General features: G+C 40.6%; 1 protein-coding gene across 1 annotated transcript; it reads left to right on the top strand.

Annotated features, from left to right (window-relative positions):
- The first annotated feature begins 4010 nt into the window (after positions 1-4010).
- On the top strand, positions 4011-27722 carry LOC127451505 (cytoglobin-1-like). The gene is made up of 3 exons (XM_051716253.1): positions 4011-4316; positions 23395-23626; positions 26818-27722. Exons 1-3 carry the CDS (start codon positions 4183-4185, stop codon positions 26983-26985), a joined length of 534 nt encoding a protein of 177 aa, XP_051572213.1. The 5' UTR covers positions 4011-4182; the 3' UTR covers positions 26986-27722.

Here is a 27722-nt window from a genome sequence, read left to right as displayed (position 1 = left end):
TGCTGAGAATGTACTGCTGATGGCTGTAACCTTATCAGAAAAAAAAAGTGGTGAAGACATCTGCTCTCAGCAAAGTGTCAGACAGTGGAGGGAGAGGACAAATGAGTGTTTTAAATGTCCTAAATAGGCTGCGAGTGTCTGTGGTGTTGTTGATCTTGTCATGCTAATAGGAAGTTTTTTCAGATTCAACGTTATCAGAAAAGGAAGCAAGCAGAGACTGATACTTACTCAGATCTGCTGGATCTTTAGATTTCTGCAATCTCCTCTTAGCTGCCCTGAGGTCAATCTGATGTTCACGATGAATGTCAGAGAGCTAGGGGTTGGGTGGTGTCATACGTTCTGGCCTTGAGGAGAGAGGACAGATGCTGTCTAGACCGGTTATTAAAGTGGAGCATATCTTTAGCTGTGTTTATTTCCAGGGTGGAAAATACATTTTTCGAGGGAAGAGAGGTAGAGACAGCAGTGTAAAGGCGGATGGGTGAGAGAGAACAGAAGTTATGGCGAAAAGAAACCAGAGGGGAGTATGTGTTAGTATAGATGGGAGTGTCATGTTGAATTGAATAAATTAGTGATCCAAAACATGTCAAGGATTACAAGAACATTATTGGTGGTACAGTTATGTGTAAAAATGAGGTCCAGCTGGTTGCCCGAACTGTGAGTTGCGGTCGTGCATAGCCTTTCCAAGTCAAACGAGGCCAGAAGAACATGAAGTTCAAGGGCACTGGGGCTTGTCTAAGTTTATGTTGAAATCACCAAGAATGAAAAGCAGGCTGCCGTCTTTGGGGAAGGAGGATAGCAGGACATCTAGCTCCTCAGAAAGTTAGCCAGCTGCTAACAACGACATGGATTTTTGTGTCACATATCCCAGCTAGGCTCAGAGTGCAGGGTCAGCCATGATATGGCACCCCTGGAGCAGATAGGGTCAAGGGCCCAACATTGGCATCTTGGTGGTGCTGGGGCTTGAACCTTCTGATCAGTAACCCAGAGCCTTAACTGCTGAGCCACCACTGCCCCTGAAATTCTTCTTTTTCACATATCCCAGCTAGGCTGGGGTCAGAGTGCAGGGTCAGCCATGATACAGCACCCCTGGGCAGATAGGGTCAAGGGCCTTGCTCAAGGGCCCAACAGTGGCATCTTGGCAGTGCTGGGGCTTGAACCCCTGACCTTCTGATCAGTAACCCAGAGCCTTAACCGCTGAGCTACCACTGCCCCCATGTTATGTGGGGAGTAGACATACAGGAATGACAAAGGAAATATGAAAGGAAGAAATGCTATTTGTAAGTGGTGTCTTGTTGGTGTCCTTGCTTGGTGGACTCGAACAGGTAGAATCACTGGTCTTTACACAAGTAGGTCTTCACACGAGTGCTGCTACTTCTGCTGCCGCAGGTCAAATATGCACACTGCTATCACACTGTTAAGTGAAAAATGCTTGACACTGATATCTAGTGCATTTGGCTAACTGAAACTGAGGGTCAGGCAAGGTGACAAACGTGGGAACAAACGCAACTTCAGAACACAGTAAACAAACAACTCTAAACCTAGTAATGAATAATGCTCTAAAACAAGCGAAACACTGTTACATGCACACTTAAATAACACAAGTTTAACACACAGTAAACAAACAATTCCAAACCTAGCAATGAATACTCTAAGACAAGAGAAAACAATGTAATACACACACACACACACACTTAAACAATGTGAGTTCAACACAGTACACAGCACAGTAAACACATCTTGTGGCTATACTTTTGAAACAGTGTGTATTTTAATGTTTATTGACTGGCCCCATTTACTTCCATGGTAAGTGCCTCAGTGTATCCACGACTGGATATAACTTTACACACCAAATATTGGTAAGCAATTTTATCACACTAAAATCATGTTTACATGTTTAATGTTTAAGTCTTGTGGCTATACTTTTGAAACAGTGAGTATTTTAATGTTTATGGACTGGCCCCATTCACTTCCATTCTAAGTGCCTAACTGTAATTGCGATTGGGTATAACTTTACACGGAAAAGGTAAGTAAGCGATTTTTATCACACTTAAATCATGTTAACATATACTGTATATTGTTTACGTCTTATGGCTATACTTTCAAAACAGCCTGTATTTTAGTGTGTATGGATTGGCCCCATTCAATTCTGTTGTAAGTGCCTCACTACCCTTACAAAAATCGAGAGTTCATGGCAAATTTGCCAGAGACTTGCCGGAAATTCACTACTGATTATTTTAACATGCAAATGAACTTTGCTGCAAACTAAAAACGAACTGTCCATTGCTGCCAAAGGTTTGCTGCAGGTTCACCAATACCAGTGAAGAGCTGCAAACATCTGTCAAACATTTACGGCAAATCACAAGCTCATGTGCATGTGAAAACAATGAGTGGCAAATTTATGGCAAGTTTGCCAGAACCCAGATAAACAATAAACATTATTATCTTGTTACAGTGTCACCTGTCAAGGGGTGGAATATATTAGGCAGCAAGTGAACAGTCCATTCTTGAATTTCATGTGTTAGAAGCAGGAAAAATGGGCAAGTGTAAGGATCTGAGCGACTTTGACAAGGGCCACACTGTGATGGCTAGATGACTGGGTCAGAGCATCTCCAAAATGGCAGGTCTTGTGGGGTGTTCCCAGTATGCAGTGATTAGTACCTACCAAAAGTGGTCCAAGGAAGGACAACCGGTGAACCGGCGACAGGGTCATGGGCGCCCAAGGCTCATTGATGCGCATGTGGAGCGTAGGCTATCCCGTCTGGTCCGATCCCACAGAAGAGCTACTATAGCCCAAATTGCTGAAAAACTTAATGCTGGCCATGATAGAAAGGTGTCAGAACACACAGTGCATCGCAGCTTGTTGCGTATGGGGCTGCATGGCCGCTGACTGATCAGAGTGCCCATGCTGACCTCTGTCCACCGCCAAAAGTGCCTACAATGGGCATGTGAGCGTCAGAACTGGACCATGGAGCAATGGAGGAAGGTGGCCTGGTCCAATGAATCACATTTTCTTTTAGATCATGTGGACGGCCGGGTGCATGTGTGTCATTTACCTGGGGAAGAGATGGCAGCAGAATGCACTATGGGAAGAAGGCAGGCCGGTGGAGGCAGTGTGATGACCACGTACACCCCTTCATGGCAACGACATTCCCTGATGGCAGTGGCCTCTTTCAGCAGGATAATGCGCCCTGTCACACTGCAAAAATAGTTTTTCAGGAATGGTTTGAGGAACATGACAAAGTGTTCAAGGTGTTGACTTGGCCTGCAAATTCCCTAGAATTTAATCCGATTGAGCATCTGTGGGATGTGCTGGACAAACAAGTCCGATCCATGAAGGCCCCACCTCGTAACTTACAGGACTTAGAGGATCTGCTGCTAATGTCTTGGTGTCAGATACCACAGGACACCTTCAGAGGTCTTGTGGAGTCCATGCCTCGATGGGTCAGAGCTGTTTTGGTGGCACGAGGGGGACCTACACGATATTAGACACGTGGTTTTAATGTTGTGGCTGATTGGGGTATGTTTTCTGTTAAATTGCTCATGAGGACGTACGGTATGTTTGCCTGAGGTAAATGTATTTGAATAGATTTTCACAATACACAAATCAACCAAGGAACCAAGACTTTTGATTGCAGGCGGTCAATCTGAGCACAGTTTGAGACATTGAGATCTCTTCTAAACAATAGGAGACACATGGGAGATTACTGGGCTCTTTTTCTCAGGAGAAACATCAGAGAAGCAGATGTCTCTTGTTGCTGTGTAAGAGAAAAAAATGAGATAAAAACATTAAGACTGGATTTGTGATCTCATTGATATCTCAAGTAAATGTACTCAAGGAGGAAGGTATGAAGATCATAATAGTGTTTAAGAACTTACACACACGTTTTTCAATATCTGTGTACGTGAGTGTGTGTGTGTGTGTGAGAAAGAGAAAGAGAGAGAGAGAGAGAGAGAGAGAGAGCAAATAAAAGAGAGGAAGGGGGAGGACCGTCTTCATTCAGCAGCAACTCTTTAACACAAGAGAACAAGAGATAGAGAGAGAGACCCTTGCAGACACACAGGGAGACAGACAGAACAGAGGCTCAGTCAGTGACAAACACAGCTCTCTCACTCTGAAGTGTCTGTGAGGGTTAGGTTTGGGTTAGTGTGTGTGCGTAGAGTGTTTTTCAACTATTGTTCTGGATGGAGCGAGATGGAGTTGTGGAGCACACAGAGGCTCCAGAGACGCTCACAGAGGAGGACGTGTGTGTGATCCAGGACACATGGAGACCCGTCAGTGACAACAAAGAGAACGCTGGAGTCGCTGTACTCGTCAGGTACTGTCTGTCTCACCTCAGCTTTACACTTATTTACACATGTGTGACTTTGTAAATGCAGCAGTCACTTACAAAAAGGGAACATATTATTCATATGGTTTTCTGGACATGTACTTTTGTAATACTTAAGTGTTTGTGACATGGTACCAAGGTAGTGTCATGGATTTTTGGACATATAATAAAGTAGTACAATGTTTTCTGTGACGTACCATCGTAAGACCATTGTTTTTTGACATTTACAATGATAATACCATAGTTTTTGAACATGTACAATAGTGATTTGTCATAGTTTTTGGGCATATACTATAGTAATATGCCATAGTTTTTGGGCATGTACCACGGTAATACCCTATTTTTTATACGTACCGTGGTAATATCATTGTTTTTGTACATGTACTATTGCAATACCATTGTTTTTGGACATTTACTATGCTAAAACCATTGTTTTGGACATTTCCTATGGTAATACCATAGTTTTTGGGCATGTACCATGGTAATACCTTAGTTCTCGGGCATGTACCATGGTAATACAATTGTTTTTGGACATGTACCATCATAATACCATTGTTTTTGGACATTTACTATGGTAATACCATAGTTTTTGAACATGTACCATGGTAATACCATCATTTTTATACGTACCATGGCAATACCATTGTTTTTGGACATTTGTTATAGTATAACCCCAATTCAGAAAATGTCAGGACAGTATGAAAAATGCTAATAAATACAAAAAGGAGTGATTTGTAAATTATATTCACCCTTTGCTAAATTGTATATGATGTTTAACCTTGTGAATTTCATTGTTTTTTTTTTTGTTGTTTTTTTTTAATGTACAGTAATTTCAAATTAGATGATTGCAACATGCTCCAAAAAAGTTGAGACGGGCAATTTAAGACTAATAACAATTTGACGAGTTGAAATAAAAAGGTGATGTGAAACAGGAGATGTTAAACAGGTGAGGCAATCGTGTCATAATACTGTACACTGTATAAGGAGCCTCCAAAAACAGCCTAGTCCCTCAAGAGCAAGGATCATTCGAGACTTGTCAATTTGCCAACAGATGCTTCAGCAAATAATCCAGCACTTTGAGAACAATGTTCCCCAAAGACAAATTGGAAGGATTTGGGGCATTTCACCCTCTACAGTGCACAGTATAGTTAAAATATTCAAGGAATCTGGTCAAATCTCATTGCGTAAAGGGCCAGACGAAAACCACTTCTGAATGCGCGTGCTGATCCCTCAGACGTCACTGTCTTAAAAAACATCATTCATCTGTAATGGATATCATGAACATGGGTTTGGGATTACTTTAGTAAACCTTTGTTAGTCAACACCACTCGCTGCTGCATCCACAGATGCAAGTTAAGACTTTACTATGTAAAGGAGAAGCCACACATCAACACTGTCCAGAAGTGCTGCCAACTTTTCTGGGCTCGGTCTCATCTTAGATGCAAAGTAGAACAGTGGAACTGTGTTTTTTGGTCCGTAGAGTCCACATTTAAAAAAGTTTTTGAAAAACACAGCCATTGTGGGCCAAAAAGGAAAAGAACCATCCAAGCTGTTATTAGCATCATGTCCAAAAGCCAGTGTCTGTATGGGCCAGGGGTGTGTCAGTGCCCCTGGCATGGGTAACTCGCACATCTGTGAGAACACCATGAATGCAGACAGATATGTACAAATTTTGGAGCAGCATATACTGCCATCCAGCTCACCAGTCTTTTCCAGGGATGTCCCTGTGTTTTCCAGCAGGACAACTTCAAACCACATACTGGCCGAATAAGTAGAGAGTGCAGGTGCTAGACTGGCCTGCCTGCAGTCCTGACCATCTCTAATTGAGAATGTGTGGTGCATTATGAAGCACACCATCTGGCAACGCAGACCCCGTGCAATTGTGCAGCTGAAAACCTGCATAATGGTTGAATGGGGGAAAATTCCACTTTCTAAACTGAACACACTTGTGTCTTCAGTGCCCAAATGCTTAATACGTGTTATTAGAAGAAATGGTGATGTTTCACAGTGGTAAACACTCAACTGTCCCAACTTTTTTGGAGTGTGTTGCAATTATCTGATTTGAAATTACTGTACATAAAAAAATAAAAATAAATAAAAACAATGAAATTCACAGGGTAAAACATCATATAAAGTGTTGTAGTGCTTTCAATATAGCAAAGGGTGAATCTAATTTACAAATCACTCCTTTTTGTTTTATTAGCATTTTTCATACTGTCCTAACTTTTTCAGAATTGGGGTTGTAGTATACCATAGTTTTTGGACATGTACCATGGTAATGCCATCTATTTCATACATACCAATGGTAATACCATTGTTTTTGGACATGCACCATGGTAATACCATAGTTTTGGGCATGTACCATGGTAATACCAATGTTTTTGGACATTTACTATGGTAATACCATAGTTTTGGGCATGTACCATGGTAATACCATTGTTTTTGGACATTTGCTATGGTAATACCAACTTTTTTATATGAACCATGGTAAAACAATTGCTTTTGGACTTTTATTATAGTAATACCAAAGCTTTTGGGACATGCACTATGGTAAAACCATAGTTTTGGGCATGTACCATGGTAATACCAATGTTTTTGGACATTTACTATGGTAATACCATAGTTTTGGGTGATGTACCATGGTAATATCATTGTTTTTGGACATTTGCTATGGTAATACCATCTTTTTTATATGAACCATGGTAAAACAATTGCTTTTGGACTTTTATTATAGTAATACCAAAGCTTTTGGGACATGCACTATGGTAATACCATAGTTTTGGGCATGTACCATGGTAATACTAATGTTTTTGGACATTTACTATGGTAATACCATAGTTTTGGGCATGTACCATGGTAATACCATTGTTTTTGGACATTTGCTATGGTAATACCATCTTTTTTATATGAACCATGGTAATATCATTGTTTTTGGACATTTACTATGGCAATACCATTGTTCCCTGTCTGTCACTCACTCGACGTTGTGTCAATGTAGTGACACTAGGGGTTCGATCTTGAGAGCCCCAATCACATTTGCTTAAAATAGAAAAGGCCAATGAAAATTGGCAAGTGGAATTTGTATGCCACCCTCCGCGCTGGACATACGGGTATAAAAGGAGATGGCGTGCATCACTCATTCAGATTTTTTCTTTGGAGTCAAATGCATGTGTGTTCGTCCTTTCACTCTTTGCTACACTGCTGGATTCTTACGCCGTATATCAGCGGTAACCCTCACGCGGTTGAGTGCTGTGTTTCCCCTGGGTGCTTCGGCAGCCTGAGTCTGCAGGTGCTAAAAGAGTATATTAGAAAGAGTATATTTCCTTCTAAAAGAGCTCACGCAAACGCTTGTCATCTTTTTAAAGATGTCCTTCCGCGTTTGCGCTACTGGATGTGGCGTTATCTCTCCCCTCTGGATACCCATGAAATCTGCCTCGAGTGTCTGGGGCGCCGGCACACCGAGGTGGCTTTCGTGGAAGGGTTATGTTCTCGCCCACTCTGACTACCCTCGACGGCAGAGCAGCTAAGGGATATCTCAAGGTTCCCCAGGTAGAGCTTACAAGGCCGCGGGTCAGGCCGCTTCCACCCTGCAGACCATGGCCATCCTGCAGGTCCACCAGGCCAAGATGCTAAAAGACCTGCACGAGGATAGGACAAACCCAGGGCTGATGCAGGATCTGCGCACTGTGACCGACCTCGCCTTACGTGCGACGAAGTTCACAGCGCGCGCCCTGGGGTGGATGATGTCCACGCTTGTGGTCCAAGAGCGGCACCTGTGGCTCAACCTTGCGGAGATGCGAAAGTCCACTTTCTTGATGCGCCCATCAGTTCTCGACAGTGAGAAAGCAGACTGAGGCAATTAAACACATCCTGCCGCGGCACGACCCGGCCGCCTTTAGGCCACCGAGGTCCCACACCCCGTCTGCTTCTCACCAGAGCCGTTCCCCTGCGGTGCTGGCCCTGGTTCCTGTACCATCGGAGCCCGCAAGCCGGCCTCAGAGAAAAAGATCCTCCCGCTGGAAGTCAGCTCCACCTGCCCGTCAGTCGGCCCCCAAGAACCCCAGACGGGCTTTGAGGCAGTCCTGACATGGCCCATCCAGGGATGAGGTGACCACTCCTGACCGGTCTGGCCCGGGACATCTCTCCAGCCCCACCATCGCCCCTGGGCCAGCGTGTGGTGAGTATGACATTGCCAAGTGCCCTCTGGGCCTCGGCACCCACATGGTCAATAAAAGAGTAGTTTCCTCATTCCCTGGGCCAGCGCACTCACAATGGCCAGGCGCTGGAAGTCTTTCCAGTCAATTAGGTGAACGCGAGTACTTCCCGTTCCCTCGTTCTCCGTCGAGAGACAGCCGGCGAACAGTTAAGTGTGCTGGTCTCTGGGGCCGCTCGCCCGCCCCAGTCACCGGACACCGTTGCAGGGTTGTGGAGTAGCACGTCCCCCCTGGGCTGTCTTCCAGGTGGGGCACCTGCTCTGTCTTGCTGTGAACCACCCTGCCCGGGCACGGTAAGTCCAGTCGTCCCCCTGGTTCCGCTGTCACAGAGGCTGGAGGCCTGGTTAGAGCTCTCCAGCCCCTCACAGTGGCTCATCAGGACAATTCGCCTCAGCTACACAATCCAGTTCGCCAGACTCCCAACCCAGTTCAGTGGTGTCCTCTCCACTACAGTGCAGGGTGAGGGTGCCTCCGTCCTTAGGGTGGAAGTTGCCACCCTTCTGGTGAAGGGAGCATTAGAGCCCATCCCCGTAGCAGAGCTACGCTAAGGGAGAAGGGCATATGCATTCTCTATCTCGACGACTGGCTAATCCTAGCTCACTCGCGAGATCTATTGTGTGCACACAGGGATCTTGTGCTTCAGCACCTCGACCGACTCGGGCTTCAGGTCAACTGGGAGAAGAGCATGCTCTCCCCTGTGCAGAGCATCTCTTTTCTCGGTATGGAGTTGGACTCGGTCGCTCTCAGGGCATGTATTACGACCGAACGTGCTCAGTCAGTGCTTCAGGCAGAAGGTAGTGGTGCCAGTGAAACAATTTCAGAGGTTCCTGGGGCATATGGCATCCTCGGTGGCGGTTCTCCCCCTCGTGTTGATGCATATGACACTGCTTCAGCACTGGCTACAGACTCGAGTCCCGAGGTGGGCATGGCACCACGGCAGCCGGTGTGTGACCATCACGCCACAGTGCCATCAGACTTTCAGCCCTTGGTCGGACCTGCCGTTTCTATGGGCAGGTGTTCCCCTAGAGCAGGTCTCAAGGCACGTCGTGGTCATGACGGATGCCTCGAACACAGCTGGCCTCGGGGGCTACACAAGTATGCATTTCATTTATGCATACCTAGCAGGTCTTCCGCCAGCAGTGGTAGACACGATCACTCAGGCCAGGGTCCCCTCTATGAGGCGTCTGTATGCCTTGAATGGCGTCTTTTCGCTAACTGGTGTTCTTCCCGTGGGGAAGACACACAGAGATACGCCGTCGGGTCTGTGCTATCTTTTATTCAGGAAGGGCTGGAGAAATGGATATCTCCCTCTACCCTGAAAGTGTACGTGGCTACCATAGCAGCTCACCACGATACACTGGATGGCAGTCCCTCACGACAGCACGACCTGATCAACCGGTTCCTCAATGGTGCGAGGAGATTGAATCCTCCTAGCCTGATCCCCTCTTGGGATCTCTCTGTGGTCCTACCTGCCCTACAGAGAGCCCCTGGAGCAGGTCGAGCTCAGCACTCTGTCTCTGAAGACGGCCCTCTTGGTGGCGCTTACTTCCATCAAGAGGGTGGGGGACCTGTTACAAGCGAATGCCTGGATTTTGGGCCGGCACACTCTCACATGATCTTGAGACCCCAGCCCGGTTACATGCCCAAAGTTCCCACCACTCCTATTTGGGACCAGGTGGTGAACCTGCAAGCGCTCCCTTCAGAGGAGGATGACCCGGCCTTGTCGTTGCTGTGTCCTGTTCATGCCTTGCATATCTATCTGGACCGCATGCAGAGCTTTAGATGCTCGGTGCAGCTCTTTGTCTGTTTTGGAAAACAGCAGAAGGGGAAAGCTGTCTCCAAGCAGAGGTTGGCCCATTGGATTGTGGATGCCATTTCTCTTGCATACCAGTCTCAGGACTTGCCGTGCCCCTTGGGGGTCCGGGCACACTCCACTAGGGCACTGGCAATGGGGGCCTCACTAGCAGACATATGCAGAGCTGCAGGTTGGGCTACGCCCAATATGAGGCACGCAGCAGCTTGCCCGTGTCCACTCTTCTGTGCCTCGTGACACAGTTCAGCGCCTGCGGCATTTCCTATAGGAAGCCCTAGTGTCAATACATCGACACAACATCGAGTGAGTGACAGACAGGGAACGTCTTGGTTACTGATGTAACCTCTGTTCCCTGATGGAGGGAACGAGACGTTGTGTCCCTCCTGCCACGGCACTGAACCAGCCACTGACATGGCCAGGACACTCTATCGGCTCCTCAACATAAATCTGAATGAGTGATGCACGTCATCTCCTTTTATACCCATATGTCCTGGGGGAGAGTGGCATGCAAATTCCACTCGCCAATTTTCATTGGCCTTTTCTATTTTAAGCAAAGGTGATTGGGGCTCTCAAGATTGAACCCCTAGTGTCACTACATCGACACAACGTCTCATTCCCTCCATCAGGGAACAGAGTTTACATCAGTAACCAAGACGTTTTTGGACATTTAATATGGTAATACCATTGTTTTTGTATGTACCATCATAATACCATTGTTTTTGGACATTTACTATGGCAATACCATAGTTTTTGGACATGTATCATGGTAATACCATTGTTTTTAGACATTTACTATGGTAATACCATAGTTTTGGGCATGTACCATGGTAATACCAATGTTTTTGGACATTTTCTATGGTAATACCATTGTTTTTGTATGTACCATCGTAATACCATTGTTTTTTGGAAATTGAATATGGTAATATCATTGTTTTTGGACATTTACTCTAGTAATATCATAGTTTTTAGGCATGTACCATGGTAATACCATTGTTTTTGGACATTTACTATAGTAATACCATAGTTTTGGGCATGTACCATGGTAATACCATTGTTCATCTTTTTATATGAACCATGGTAAAACCATTGCTTTTGGACTTTTATTATAGTAATACCAAAGCTTTTGGGACTTGTACCATGGTAATATAATAATTTTTGGACATTTACTATAGCAATGCCATAGTATTTGGACATGTATCATGGTAATACCATTGTTTTTGTATGTACCATCATAATACCATTGTTTTTGGACATTTGCTATGGTAATACTACTGTTCTTTTTATAAGTAACATGGTAATGCCATAGTTTTGGGACATATATTTGGGACAATATACCATTGTATATATACCATAGTCATTTATTTAGCAGGTTTATTAAGACGTTTTCTTTATAGGAAGTCCTAAAAGTAGTGTAGTGGTTAAGGCTTGGGACTGGTATACAGAAGGTTGCTGGTTTGATTCCCATGAGATGCAAGATCACAGATGTGCTCTGGATCAAAACAATTAACATCAGGTAACTCCAGGTGGACTGATGCTGTGATAAACTCAGGGTACTGCTCTAAGGTGACATCACAGGAAAGTTGTGAAAATAAATTCCGCTGGCACTGCTTATGTGATGATAAATAATGATTAACATTGTATTCTATGGAAAGAAAAGACAGTAAATTGGGTGCAGAAGGGCTGCTTATCGTTCAGCCACAGCATTACGTTTTTCCACATCAAAACCTCCCAACACCTCATCCCCTCCCTGCAGAATTTCTTCATTTTTTACCTCAACGCTTTAAAAACGTCTCAAACAGTCTGTTATCTTTTAGTACTGTGATGTTGATGGATGTTTTGTAGCTGTAAGTCATTTCAGGGCTTAGAAATGGTAGCTTCTCTAAAGATAACACCTCACATGCTCTCTGAAGACGACACCTGGAGAGCTATGATAAAGATTTATAATTAGACTCTTTCAGCTCGTGAAATTAGATTGATTCCTCAGAGCGGAACGTCTCAGATCATATAGTCAGAGAAAAAGACAGCTGTATCTCACTCTCTCTCAAATGTAGCAGGTCAGTTGAATTATTCAGCTAATTATATAGCTGTTACCAACAGTTACTTACTTTACCCTATTCGTTCTTAACCCATATGCTTGTATTTTTTTCCGTGGGCCACTAAATGGAGAAACGAAGAATCTTAACGCAACTCCTTTTCATAGAATAACAGTTCATAGTGACCACATCTGTCAAGCTCCAAACAAACACCAAACAATGTTTGGTTAAACATCTATTTTTGAGTTAAGCTCTGTTTTAAATGACAATTATTGCTTTCACGTTTCTAATCGGCAAGTTTTAACTGCCTTTGTTTGTCCTCCAGTCGTTGAAGAATGAATCACGGTGACAGAGGTTAAGAGCACACTCAACAACGAGTTATGGCACACATTAAGAAGACAACATAAATAAAACATCCTTTTTTACCTCCTGTTTGATTTGGACGTGTGAGCATTATATTTTGGACATTTACTATGGTAATACCATAGCTTTTCTGACATGAACCATGTAATACTATTGTGTTTGGACATTTACCATGGTAATACAACTGTTTTTGGAAATGTACAATGGTATTACTATCGTTTTTGGACATTTACTTTGGTATTACCATGTTTTCCGACATTTACTATGGTAATACAGTATCATTGTTTTAGGCCATCTACTATGTTTACACATTTTTTTTAAGACATGTACCATGGTAATACCATTGTTTTTGCATATTTTCAATGGTAATACCATTATTTTTGGACATTTTCTATGGTAATGTAATTGGTTTTGGATATTTACTATGGTTATACCATAGTTGTTTTATGTACCATGGTAATATCATTGTTTTTGGACATTTACTATGGTAATACCATTGTTTTTGGACATTTACTATAGTAATACCATTGTTTTTGGACATTTATTATGGTAATACCATTGTTTTTGGACATTTACTATGGTAATACCATTGTTTTTGTACATTTATTATGGTAATACCATTGTTTTTGGACATTTACTATGGTAATACCATTGTTTTTGCATATTTACTATGGTAAGACCATTTTTTATTTTTTATTTTTTTATGTGAACTATGATAGTGCCATTGGTTTTGAAAATGTACTGTCTGGCAATACCATAGCTTTGGAAGATTTACTGTGATAATACCATTGTTTTTTACATTTACTAATATGGTATTATACTGCTATGGTAACTACCGATTTATGGTATTGTAGTTACCATGGCATTAACTGGATTTCGCCTTCATTTGATTAAGAAGAGACTCTTTTCCTGTTGTGGTTTGACTTAGAGTCGAGGCATCTGGAGATAATGCAGTTGCTAAACTAACTCATTCTGTTGGCAATTAGAGGTGAAATATAGGTCCAGTGGGGGGCATCTCACCTCCTAGAGGGTTTTTCAAACTGTATCTTTATCCGATCTTTCAGTAAGTAACTTGATACAAACCAACAACCCTCTGGGTTGATCTCACAGATATTTAACCATGTCAAGTACTGTACATTTGTGGAATGAGGATTTCAGAATAGTTATGTTGAGTATACAGCATGCATTAGACATGCTTGGTTGCAAGATAATGCATGTTACGAAACATTAAACCCTTTAAAGGAAATTGAAGGGTTGCGGAGACAAGATAACACAGCAATCTGTGTGTTTAAACGGAGGAGATGAGCCAAAATACACAATCATAACAAACACTCCTCGAGCAGTCACCCATTTAAGCAGCTGTGTTGAAATTCGCTCCCTGTGAATGCTTTAACTCTCAGGATCGCGAGATTTACGTTCAGCTGGTTATCGGGAATTTTGGGCCCTTCAGGCCGAAGTGAGTTTAACAGAGACAGTTTTAGCCCTACAGTTTTCAAAGGAACAGCATCTGAACGTGTTAAATCAGAGGAACAGCGTACAGTAGCATTTCAGACCAGAGGTCACCTACATTAACACTGAAACATCAACATTGCGACTAACAGCAACAGTTAAGAGGGTTAAAAGAGTCATTTCTACTGTGGGGCAAATAGCTAGAAGTTTAGATAGACAACAGCTAAATTTGTCTTTGCTGACATTAGAGATGCACCAATGTATTGACCAAACATTTGTATCGGCCGATTAAAGCAATTTGGTGTGAGCTGTGGGCGGGACTATCTGTTTGCTCTTATTAGAGAACTGCACCTGTGGCCAATGCGTCAAAACAGACAAAAATAATGCTCTGTTTAACATGTTTCTAACAAACAAACATATACACCAGCTAAACGTGAGAGACAGAGAGATAAATTGGTGACATAAACATTAAACAGGCTGTGAGCATCTGGATGAAGCCCAGGTTACTAATAACACAGAGAAACACAGATGAGATGAGCTTTGAACTACACAGCTGTGACATATACTTCAGGGTTAACCTTGTCAAACGTGTTACATGCCACAACACTGCAAAACTCCTACTATGTGTGGACGAGAAATTTACCAAAGGTGGTTAAATATTAAATCCATATTATCTCAAGTATGCTTATCTCTCCAGCTAGATCCAAACACACTCGCACATTCAAACATACACATGCACACTTCTTTTCTGTTTAGTTTTACGCATAGGATAACCCTAACCGTAACATTCCTGAAAATGTGAAAACCTCCTGAGAACTCAATTTGACTTTATACTAACAATGTTATAAGGATGTTTATGCTAATAACGTCAAAAGGATGTTCAATTAACATTATTATAACAATATTTGTTCCAAAACTTTAAATAATGTTAGCCAAAGTTGTTGGAACATTTCCTGTTAGGTGAGGTAATTGCCTTTAGTTTAAACAAGATTACTGTGAATAATCAATCAGTGCACTTTATTGTGAAGAAAAATCATAATCGTAATCTTTCAAGCCCCTGTTTTCAACCACCTGACATATAGAGACATGTTACACTATCCAATCAATTCCAGATGAATAAAATTAAGTCCCGTTCTACATTTGTTCTCTTTGTATATCCTGTTTCTCTTGGAAATATGTCAAACGACAGAAGTAAAATTGGTTGCAAACACCATTTCAGCTTAACTTTGAAGTTATGAGTCATTAACCTCTTAAACTCTATTCTTTTGATTATCGTTCAAACTATGGTGTTAAGGCAACAACATAAACTGCACAGTCAAATTTCTGAGAACAAGAGCTTTTATTTGATATATGACTTGTCTTTTAAAGTGCTATGTGAAAAATGTTTATAATTCATATGTCCATATCATGGACCTGCCTACGGATCCGTGGGCGGGTCCAGGAACATGCGATAAGTTTACGCTTAAATAGTAAAAGTCAGCGGATACATAAGTCACTCATATATGGTATCATTAGAAAACTTAGAATCTGAACTTTTCATAGAATACTATCACTTTTGCATTTATGCTATATAAAGAAACAAAATATCATCTGCGTGACAAATGAGCGCCACCTAGAGGTGATGATATGGAAATATGAATATAACATTTTTTCACTTCTTGTTCTCAGGAAATTGACTGTACTGTTTATTTTGTTGTCCTAACACCACAGTTGGAATGTTTATCAAAAAAATCACAAAGTGAAATAAGATTGATGTAAGACGAATGTCTCACGTCTGCTTAGATCACTGCTTCTGTAAGCCCCAAGTAGTGACAAATGCCATATCAGCTCTTACCTTAGGATGTTGTCTTCAAAACAAGCCATTTTTACTTCATAATCAAATGTTATATTTCAGATATAAAGAAGAAAAAGCATGACAAACAAATCATCTGCTAAATATGTCAATAAATATGTTATTAAAGATTAAATGTTATATATCATCACAAAAGTTTGGATCTCAGCTTTCCAACGGCATCTAGATTGAGCTTGTAGTCCATTCAGAGGCCTCTACAAAACAGCGGGGAACGGGGAATTCAGGTGGCGTTTGATAGAGTAGACGCATTTCTCAGAGCTCCATCTGATTTGCCCTAAACTTCTCACCTAAACTGACTTATCTGTAGAGAACTTAGTTTCAGCACAGTTCTGGAAGTAATGATGAAGCCGAACAAAGCTAAAAAAGTCGATAAAGGCATTGGCGAAGAAGAAAAAACGACAAAAGCTAATGACGGTGCTAATGGAACAGATGTTAGCATGAGATTCTCTGCACCATTGGTTAGTAACGATGACCTCATGGCCGCTATCAATTCACTTAGTGGTAATATAGACAAGAGATTTAGCGATCTCTCAACCTCACTTTCCAACTTGATGAGGTTGTTTTGCGAGTTACTGAAGCTGAACAGGCATCGAGTGTGCACGAACAGCGAATTGAGGCTCTAGAGCAGCTATGTGCAAAGCTTACCGCTGAATCGTCTCAAATGAATAATAAACTTGAGGACTTGGAGTCACGATCTTGCCAGCAAAATATTCAGATTATAGGCATAAAAGAAAAAGGAGCAAGGCAGACCTACCGACTTTGTTACGGCGTTGCTTCCTAAACTCCTGGGAGAGGAACACTTTCCAAGGCCAATTCAGGTCAATCGGGCGCACCGATGTCTAAAACCGGCTACCCAGGACAGGCCGAGACCAATAACTGCCAGGCTTCATCACTATCAGATCAAGGAACTCGTCTTGCACCTGGCCAGAGAAAGCCAACCGCTGTACTACATGGGGACACGTGTCAATTTATTCCGATTCGACTACAGATACCTTGAAAAGGCGGCAGGTGTTCAACGGCATCAGACAGAAGTGCAGGTCCAGGAAGATATGATGTGGCTTTCGCTTTCCAGCGCAATTCATAGTAACTGTGGATGGTGTCTCCACGACGTTCAAAACACCAGAGGAGGCAAATGAATTCCTGAGCAAAAGAGTGGCGGACTAGTCGGCTGATTATTTGGATTACAGCACCGAATCGTTAGGATGTTTTATTATTCAATGGAGTAACAGACTGAACTTTTTATTGTCTGACTGAGTTGTTCCAGATGACTTGGTGAAATCTCATTTCCAGTACATACTTCCTAATGTTGTAAATGGGAAGCTGGATGGAGCCCGTTTAGTTCTGAGGGCCATAGCTTATTGTAACCTATGTTAACAAGAGTATGGTGTTAGGTTTAACTAAAGGGGTTGGGAAGGGTGGTTTTTGCGGGAGTGGAGTTGTGTTCTTTTTGTTCAGGGTTTGAACAGCCCATTGAAATGGGAGAAAGTATACATGCGTTTAAAGACATTTAAAGCAGACATATGCTTTCTTCAGGATACACATATTAAAAAAAACAGCACGAAGATGCCTTAGGCCTGTCTGGGCTTCTCAAGTGTCAGTCCAATTTTACAACAAAAGCTAGAGGAGTGGCTATCCTAGTCAGGAAGATTTCCTGTTCATTTATAAACAGACAATTGCAGATCAGAACGGTAGATATATCATAGTTAAGGGGACGATCAACCAGATACTAGTCTATGCATGTTAATATATACGGGCCTAATTCTGACAACCCCTCCTTTTTCACTAAAGTTATAGAAGCGATTCCCAAACTCTATGAAAATTTTTTTTTATAATTGGGGGAGATTTTGGTAATTGTGTCCTGGATCCAGTTTTAGACAGACAGCCAAGCCAGATCAATGTATCAAAGTCTTGTACAGCTCTTAATAATTATATTCAAAATCTGAATATAGTAGATATCTGGAGAGTGCTTCAACCTTCTGATGGGGATTACTCATTTTTCCCTGCATACATAAATCTTATTCAAAAATTTATTATTTTTTAATTGACTCCAAATTAATATCAGCAGCAAAGGCCTCAAAATATCTAAATATTTTAATATTAGACCACTCTCCATACTCTTTAGATCTAAACTTAATAGCCGCTAAAGGGGAGTATGTATGGCGAATAAACAATAATTTATTAAGAGATGCACAGTTCTGTGACTATCTCAGGGAGAAGATTGTTTTTTTTTTTTTTTTTATGTCCACAAATGATAGAGGTGACGTTCATGATTCAACTCTGTGGGAATCTATGAAAGCTGTTTTGAGAGGGAACATAATGGCGTATGAGGCAGCAGAAAGAAAACGGAAAAGAAAAAATTAGAGAGATTGAAGACTCATTAACGCAGCTTGAAGCAGAGTATAGAGCCACTCAGTATTGACACATTAAATAAAATTGTGAAATTAAAATATGAGTATAATGTATCCATGTCTAACAGTGTTTTAAAAATACTTAACCAATTATTTTGAATTAGGAGATAGACCACAAAGGCTGCTCGCTAGACAGCTGAGACATGCTCAAGTGTCACGAGCTATACATTCAGTCAAATCGAGTGAAGGTAAGCTGACTGAAATAAAGAGGTGCTTTGCCAAATCCCGGGAGTATACTACTAATATGGCAATCAATTTTCTAGCCAATTTGAACCATTAAACAGGGCATTACAATAATCAGGGTGTGAGGTGTTCAGAGCATGGACCAAGGTTTCATTATCAGCCAGAGTGAGTGAAGATTGGAGTCGTGCAATATTCCATAAGTGGAAGAAAGAGTTTTTAGCAACAGAGGAAATATGAGAATCAAAAGAGAGAGAGGAGTCAAATAAAACACCAAGATTATGGACAAAAAGGGAGGGCTTAACATGAACCCCATCAATATCAAAGCACATGTCAATTCTTATTACTTGAGTAGTGGAGCCAATTAATAATATTTTAGTTTTGTTGTTATTGAGTTTAAGAAGATTCAGGGACATCTAGTGTTTGATGCCTCTAATACATGCAGTGAGTGAGTCAGGAAGAGATGGTGAGCCAGAGCTGGTGGTAAGGTAAATTTGGACGTCATCAGCTTGGCAATGAAATTGAAGATCATGTTTACGTATGACGTCACCAATTGCAAGCATGTAAATAATAAACAGTAATGGTCCAAGAACTGAACCCTGGGGAACACCTTGGGTTAGAGGTGCAGTGGTAGATTTGTAATTTTGTATAGTGACTAAACATTTTCTGTCAGTAATGTAAGAAGTAAGCCAGGATAGAGCTGAACCAGTGATGCCAATTTCAGAGAGGTGTGAAATGAGAATATAATGGCAAACAGTGTCAAAAGCAGAACTTAGATCAAGGAGGATTTGGATGTTTGTAGACCCAGAATCCATAAACAGGAGGATGTCATTAACCACACGTAGAAGAGCAGTCTCAGTGCTGGGTGATGGATGGAAACCAGACTGGAAAGGTTCAAAAAGACCATTAAAATTTAGGTAAGACTTATAGAATCAGAGAAGGATGTGGGGTTGACAGAGCTGATTTTAAAGTAGGAAAGCAGTTTTTTTATACATGGTGTAGATATTGGAAAACTGAAGCTAAAGTTTAAAAGTTTGTGGTCAGAGAAAGCAAAGTCAGAGCCAGAAACAGAGATATTAGATAAGCCCAGTAAATATAAGATCCAGTATATGACCCCTGGAGTGAGCTGCAAAATCAACATGATGTATGAGATTGAAACATTCCAATATAGACACAATGTCATTAGATTGCACGGTATTTTCACGTATATTGAAAACACCAAGTACAGTAACAGATGAAGACATATCACAGACAATAGTAAGTAACTCACTAAGTTCAGAGAAAAAAATCAGGGTGAGACTTCGGAGCTCGATAGATCAAGATTACAGACAATTGATATATGACCAACAATTTTCAAGGCTAAGTACTCAAAATAGGAGACATCATAAATACTCTCACAGCCACCCCTGCGATGGGGACATGGATTGAAAAATTGGTGTATCCAGACGGTGTAAGCAAGTTAAAATTTAGGAAGCCTTTGGGCACCTGCCAGGTTTCAGTAAGAAAAAGCATATCCAGTTATTTGTCAGTAATCATGTCATTAAGCACTGATGATTTGCCTGTTAAAGAGCGAGAGTTTATCAAGGCACAGTGTAAATTTGAAGACATGAGTTTGTGGCTGCCATAATGGGGATCAATCTCAAATTTCCACAATTAAAGACATGATTTGAATGTGGAAATTTACGGTGAGCCCGGGTGTTAGACCAGATTGCAGGAATGCCAGTCGGAGACGAGCGGTGAAAAGTCCAAAGTGTCCTCTTCGATCGGTGTACATACATACATTGTTTACGCCACTCATAAGTGTCTGAGGGCAGGCGAAAAAATCCTTTCAAAGTTCTAAGCTGAGCAGTTGAGTACACAAGAGCCATGTCGGACGAAAAAGTGTGGTTGAAGCCGGCCAAAAATACTCCAAAACATCCAAAGAACAGCATTTGAGAGTAGTTAAACAGAGACATGACCAATAATTGTTCGGGACCCAAGCAAACAGCTTACCAATAAAACTACTACATTAGCCAGAACCACACCAAAAAAACCACAGGAAGGAAGGATACCCAACCATTTTAAGGAATGCCAGCACAAATAATAAAGAGAGTGGAAAGTCACAGTGTCAAATGTGGAGGAGGTGATGGATACGAAGCGAGAGGGCTCGCACAGATCGGCATGATGGGATCACAAAAGGAGCCAGGTCAGTCATCAGGATCATTTGTAAAAAATAGTCCATGTCTATTTATTCCAGATATCCGAAAAATACTGATCAAAAGAAAAAGTGTTACGAGCAAGATCAAGATCAAACTCCAAGCAGTTAGTCCAGAGGTCCAAAAAACAAACAGACAAACGAACAAACAAACGGGCACCAGCGTGAAGCGGCAGCACAAGCGTGCACAGCGTACTCACGAGCATTCGGAGACAAAACTTATTGGCAAAATATTGGCAAATCATTTGAGGAGCCACATTTGCTCCATTATACAGTACATTCTGATCAAACTGGCTTTATGCCTGGGAGGCATATGTTTTATAATTTGCGTCGTCTCTTTAATGTTTTATATGCTAAACACTGTACGGACACAGTCATAATCTCTCTTGATGCACAGCGCACTTTCAGTCAAGTAGAGTGGTCGTATATGAGGACTAACATAGAAGCATTTGGTTTTGGGCCAATCTAGAGTTTAAAAAATATTGACCCCCAGTTTTTAGACTCTATCCCTTTAAAAAAAGCATACAATACTTGTACGTACCTTAGAGTTATAGTTACTAAAGATCGATGGCTGAGAAGATTAATTCAATCAAAATGGTAGTTCTTCCACATATTTTGGTATCTTTTTCAGGCAATTCCCTGTTTCATACCACAGAGCGTTTTTAGACAATTAGACGCAGTAATCGTGCCATTTTTGTGGGATTATAGGAAGTGCGAATATCTAAGAAGTACTTATGTCAAACTAAATAAGAGGGAGGGTTTAGCTTACCACAGTTTAAGTATTATTACTGGGCAGCAAATCTTTATGTTTTCCTATGGTGGAAAAAGGAGTCCAATGTGTGTAGAGATCCTTCTTGGCTTAGGATGGAACAACTCTTCTGCAACAAGACATCTCTCCTTGCCCTTCTTAACAACCCCCAAACAATCGATGCATCTCTATATGACAATCACGTTGTTATGAAGAATGCACTAAAAATATGGAAACAGGTTAAAAACTATATAAAAGCCCCTGACATGTGCTTAGCCCCATATGTCAAAATCATGCGTTTCCTCCTATGTCTTAAGAATATACATGCCTGTTCAATTAATGTAATGCATAATATGATACAGTTTAAGACAGTACACAGAATATATTTATCTAAGGTGAAGCTACACCACATCTTTCCAGATATCTCCCCAATCTACAGCAGATGGAAGGTAGAAGATGAAACACATTCACTTTGGTCGTGGACTAAATTGCAAGATTATTGGAAGAGTATATTTTGATTGTCTTTCTAAGGCATTTAAAAAAAATTCTGGAGCCTGATCCGCTCCCAGCTATTCTTGGCATATCCAGTAATCTCTGGGTGACTAATGCATATGAAAGATTAGCTATATTATTAAGTATGATATTTGCTAAGAGGTTGATTTTGAGAATGTGGAAGAGTGAACTGGTACCCAAGATTGAAATGTGGGCTAAAGAGCTTGTAAACATATTGGCACTGGAAAGGTTGAGATATCTGAATGATGATAAACTTAAAACATTTGACAAAGTCTGGGGAAATGTTCTGGACCATCTCAAAATAACGAATGAATTACATGTCTAGCTTGTTGACCCTTGGAACTCTAATTTCTGTATAATTTGTGACCTTTAACCATCTTTGATTAGCACTTATTAATGTACCTAAATTATTAATGAGGAGCTGAAAGAAGATGATGTATTTTTTATTTACTTTAATTTACTTGTAAATCATGATCACTTGATATTAGTTTATTATGTTCGCTCATTATTCTATTATTTTTTCTTGTTTGTTTGATGGGCTTGTAAAATGCATACATGAAAATATGGAAATAATAAAATGTTATATTTCAGATATAAAGAAGAAATGCATGATAAACAAATCATCTGCTAAATATGTTAATAAATATGTTATTGACGATTAAATGTTATATATCATCGCAAAAGTTTGGATCTCAGCTTTCCAACAGCATCTAGATTGAGCTTGTAGTCCATTCAGAGGCCTCTACAAAACAGCGGGGAACGGGGAATTCCAGTGGCGTTTGATGGAGTAGACGCATTTCTCGGAGCTCCATCTGATTTGCCCTACACGTCTCACCAATTAGTCACAGCATTCATTGCCTGCTCTCTCTCTCTCTCTCTCTCTCTCTCTCTCTCTCTCTCTCTCTCTTTTTTTTTTTGTCTGTGTAATTATTGTCTTTGATATGTTTATTGTTAATGTTTTTACCCTGTCAGGTGGTTCCTCGTTTAGTGTTTGTGTTGTGAGGAAAGTGAAAAGTAATAAAATAAATTTGGGGATAAAAAGAATTAAAAAAACAAAAACAGTGGGGAACATGCATGTGATCTAAAATTGACTGGATGTCTATGGAGTAATTGCTCAGCTGCATTAGAGCACCACCTGCATTTAATTTGGGGAGGGTTTTTGTCAAATGAGAAACATTTTTTGCAATTTGTCCAATGTACTGTATGTGTGTAAGGTGAGTAATCGCTATTCTAATGATTGCCCTATTAAATCATATTTTTGTTTTTTTATGTAACTCAAAGTACCTCATGTTCCTGCAGGTTCTTTGGAAACTTCCCGTCGGCTAAGCAGTACTTCAGTCAGTTCCGTGACATCCAGGATCCAGAGGAGATGCGTCAAAGCCCCCAGTTGAAGAAACACGCCCTGCGGGTGATGAACGCCCTAAACATGCTGGTGGAGAACCTCCGTGATGGAGACAAAATTAACAGCATCTTCCAGCAGTTGGGCACAGCTCATGCCGTCAGACACAAGGTGGACCCTGTTTACTTCAAAGTAAGTATCAAGGAAACATAAAATTACTCTAAAGGGTACTTACTAGCAGTATGCTTACTATGCACACTTTTTTAGTATGCAAACTATTTGGTTTTGTATTGAAAACCCAGACAACCTACTACATTTGCCAAAATCAGTAGTATACAACAGAGCACACAGCGTTTGAAACTCGATTTGGCCTAAATGGAAAATAACCAGATGTATTTCCGAGATTATACCTGGGTGCAACTCATTAAATTAAACATGCAACGTTGGGAGGACATGTAAAATGTATCTTACTCTTGTTCGACATCAATAAGTCTAAAAATCTACATACTGTTATTCTACTACGGTGGCCCAGGGGAGCACAGCACAACAAAATTAGCAAAGCAAATAAAAGCTGAAACACAATGGAAATAAACCACAGCACAACAAAATTAAACCAAAACACAACAAAATGAAGCCACTACATAACGGAAAAGCCACAGCACAATGGAAATAAGACACAACACAATGAAATTAAGCCACAATGGGAAACCCACAAAACAACAAAATTAAGCCACAATGGGAAACCCACAAAACAACAAAATTAAGCCACAATGGGAAACCCACAAAACAACAAAATTAAGCCACAATGGGAAACCCACAAAACAACAAAATTAAGCCACAATGGGAAACCCACAAAACAACAAAATTAAGCCACAATGGGAAACCCACAAAACAACAAAATTAAGACACAATGGGAAACCCACAAAACAACAAAATTAAGACACAACACAACAAAATTAAGCCACAATGGGAAACCCACAAAACAACAAAATTAAGGCACAATGGGAAACCCACAAAACAACAAAATTAAGCCACAATGGGAAACCCATAAAACAACAAAATTAAGCCACAATGGGAAACCCACAAAACAACAAAATTAAGCCACAATGGGAAACCCACAAAATAACAAAATATAGCCACAATGGGAAACCCACAAAACAACAAAATTAAGACACAATGGGAAACCCACAAAACAACAAAATTAAGACACAACACAACAAAATTAAGCCACAATGGGAAACCCACAAAACAACAAAATTAAGGCACAATGGGAAACCCACAAAACAACAAAATTAAGCCACAATGGGAAACCCGCAAAACAACAAAATTAAGCCACAATGGGAAACCCACAAAACAACAAAATTAAGGCACAATGGGAAACCCACAAAACAACAAAATTAAGCCACAATGGGAAACCCATAAAACAACAAAATTATAGCCACAATGGGAAACCCACAAAACAACAAAATTAAGCCACAATGGGAAACCCACAAAACAACAAAATTAAGACACAACACAATAAAATTAGCCACAATGGGAAACCCACAAAACAACAAAATTAAGCCACAATGGGAAACCCACAAAACAACAAAATTAAGCCACAATGGGAAACCCACAAAACAACAAAATTAAGCCACAATGGGAAACCCACAAAACAACAAAATTAAGGCACAATGGGAAACCCACAAAACAACAAAATTAAGCCACAATGGGAAACCCGCAAAACAACAAAATTAAGCCACAATGGGAAACGCACAAAACAACAAAATTAAGACACAATGGGAAAACCACAAAACAACAAAATTAAGACACAACACAACAAAATTAAGCCACAATGGGAAACGCACAAAACAACAAAATTAAGACACAACACAACAAAATTAAGCCACAATGGGAAACCCACAAAACAACAAAATTAAGCCACAATGGGAAACACACAAAACAACAAAATTAAGCCACAATGGGAAACCCACAAAACAACAAAATTAAGCCACAATGGGAAACGCACAAAACAACAAAATTAAGCCACAATGGGAAACCCACAAAACAACAAAATTAAGACACAAAACAACAAAATTAAGCCACAATGGGAAACCCACAAAACAACAAAATTAAGCCACAATGGGAAACCCGCAAAACAACGAAATTAAGCCACAATGGGAAACCCACAAAACAACAAAATTAAGCCACAATGGGAAACCCACAAAACAACAAAATTAAGACACAATGGGAAACCCACAAAACAACAAAATTAAGACACAATGGGAAACCCACAAAATAACAAAATTAAGCCACAATGGGAAACCCACAAAACAACAAAATTAAGACACAACACAACAAAATTAAGCCACAATGGGAAACCCACAAAACAACAAAATTAAGACACAACACAACAAAATTAAGCCACAATGGGAAACGCACAAAACAACAAAATTAAGACACAATGGGAAACCCACAAAACAACAAAATTAAGACACAACACAACAAAAATTAAGCCACAATGGGAAACGCACAAAACAACAAAATTAAGACACAACACAACAAAATTAAGCCACAATGGGAAACGCACAAAACAACAAAATTAAGACACAACACAACAAAATTAAGCAACAATGGGAAACCCACAAAACAACAAAATTAAGACACAACACAACAAAATTAAGCCACAATGGGAAACGCACAAAACAACAAAATTAAGCCACAATGGGAAACGCACAAAACAACAAAATTAAGCCACAATGGGAAACCCACAAAACAACAAAATTAAGCCTTTTCTTTTCTGATAATTTTGCTGTGTTGCAGCTTAATTCTGTTGTGTTATCAGCTTTTTTTTGCTTCGCTAATTTTGTTGTGTTGTGCACCCATGGGCCACCGTATTCTACAGACTTTATCTTTTTCCAAAATCCCTAAACCAAGACCAACATTTCTGACGTAAGTCCTCCTGGAGCTTTTGAGTTGCATCCACCAAACTTGGCACAGACTTTCAGACTGTTCTGACTCACATTGGTATTTATTTTCAAAATGACCGGAAAAGCAGTTTTCACACAGCGGACGATCAAAACTCCCGTAGACTTACATTGACGGAATGTTTAAACAGGCCAACGGAATGCTCGTTAATTCAAAAGTGTCAAATAATTCAAATGTAAACAAACCCAAACAAGGCCTGTTTTGGCTGAAAGTCCCTATTAAATAAAATAATGCTGTTTGAAATGCTTATTGTTACATACGGTATACTATTTCACGTACTAATTTTTTTAAATAGTATGCACTATATACTACACACTGCACAGTATGGAGCAAACTAGTATTCCATTCTGAACATACTGTAGAATCACTGCACAATGTCATAATGATCATTTTTAATCTTTTGTTCTTTTTCACAGATTCTGGCTGGCGTGATTTTGGAAGTGTTGGTTGAAGCGTTCCCACAATCCTTCGGTGCCAAGTCAGTGCAGGGGTCGTGGTCTAAGCTTATGGGTGTCCTGTACTGGCAGATGAACAGAGTGTACGCCGAAGTCGGCTGGGAGTCTATCAAAAACAGCGCAAAGTGAGAGCGAATGACAGCTAACAGACTCGTTTAACTGGATATAAACTCAGCAGGGTGACAGACAGATGGACGTTCTGCTTCCCGTTCAGACCCCGCCCATCTTTACTAGACCACAGCCAGGAAGTGATCTATGAATTATGATCTAATGACGCATAAATATTCAACTCACACCAAAGATTAATCACAGAAATGTCATATACTTTAATTTATAGATATATTTGAAAGTTTAAAAGACAATGCGAGTGCTTAGAAAAGGAGAAATTACATAGATTCATACTTTATAAACATAGAGACTCTAATATCTGGATTTTATCACTCCCAAACACCAACTGTTGATCGCTGCAGAAATCGCGAACTAACAGCGGTCCATCTGTACATCTCCCACACAAACCCTTAAATATTTACACATACTCCAGAGACATCAACGGTCAGCACACAAACACAACCACTATCACGTACAAGAATGTGCATTTTCTTTTTTTATCAAACATTTCAGTTTTATAAATACAGTAAACACTGTAAGAGATATATTGAGTGTGGTTAAAGGATGATTTTGAAAGAGACTGGATGTTTTTGTAATCGTACTATGTGTATCCTGTGAGCATAACTAATCAAAATGAATCACAGAGACTCGTCTGTGATGAAAAAATTGGATAAAAGTTCACTTCTTTTTGTACCTCATCAAAGCTTTTGTAACAGTAACATAATCAGTTATTCAGAAATAAACTCTAAAATGTTCAA

The sequence above is a fragment of the Myxocyprinus asiaticus genome, chromosome 14 (genome assembly GCF_019703515.2).
Source record: "Myxocyprinus asiaticus isolate MX2 ecotype Aquarium Trade chromosome 14, UBuf_Myxa_2, whole genome shotgun sequence".
Lineage (NCBI taxonomy): Eukaryota > Metazoa > Chordata > Actinopteri > Cypriniformes > Catostomidae > Myxocyprinus > Myxocyprinus asiaticus.
Note: the sequence above shows the minus strand (reverse complement) of the source record. Positions and strands in the feature narration are given on the sequence as shown.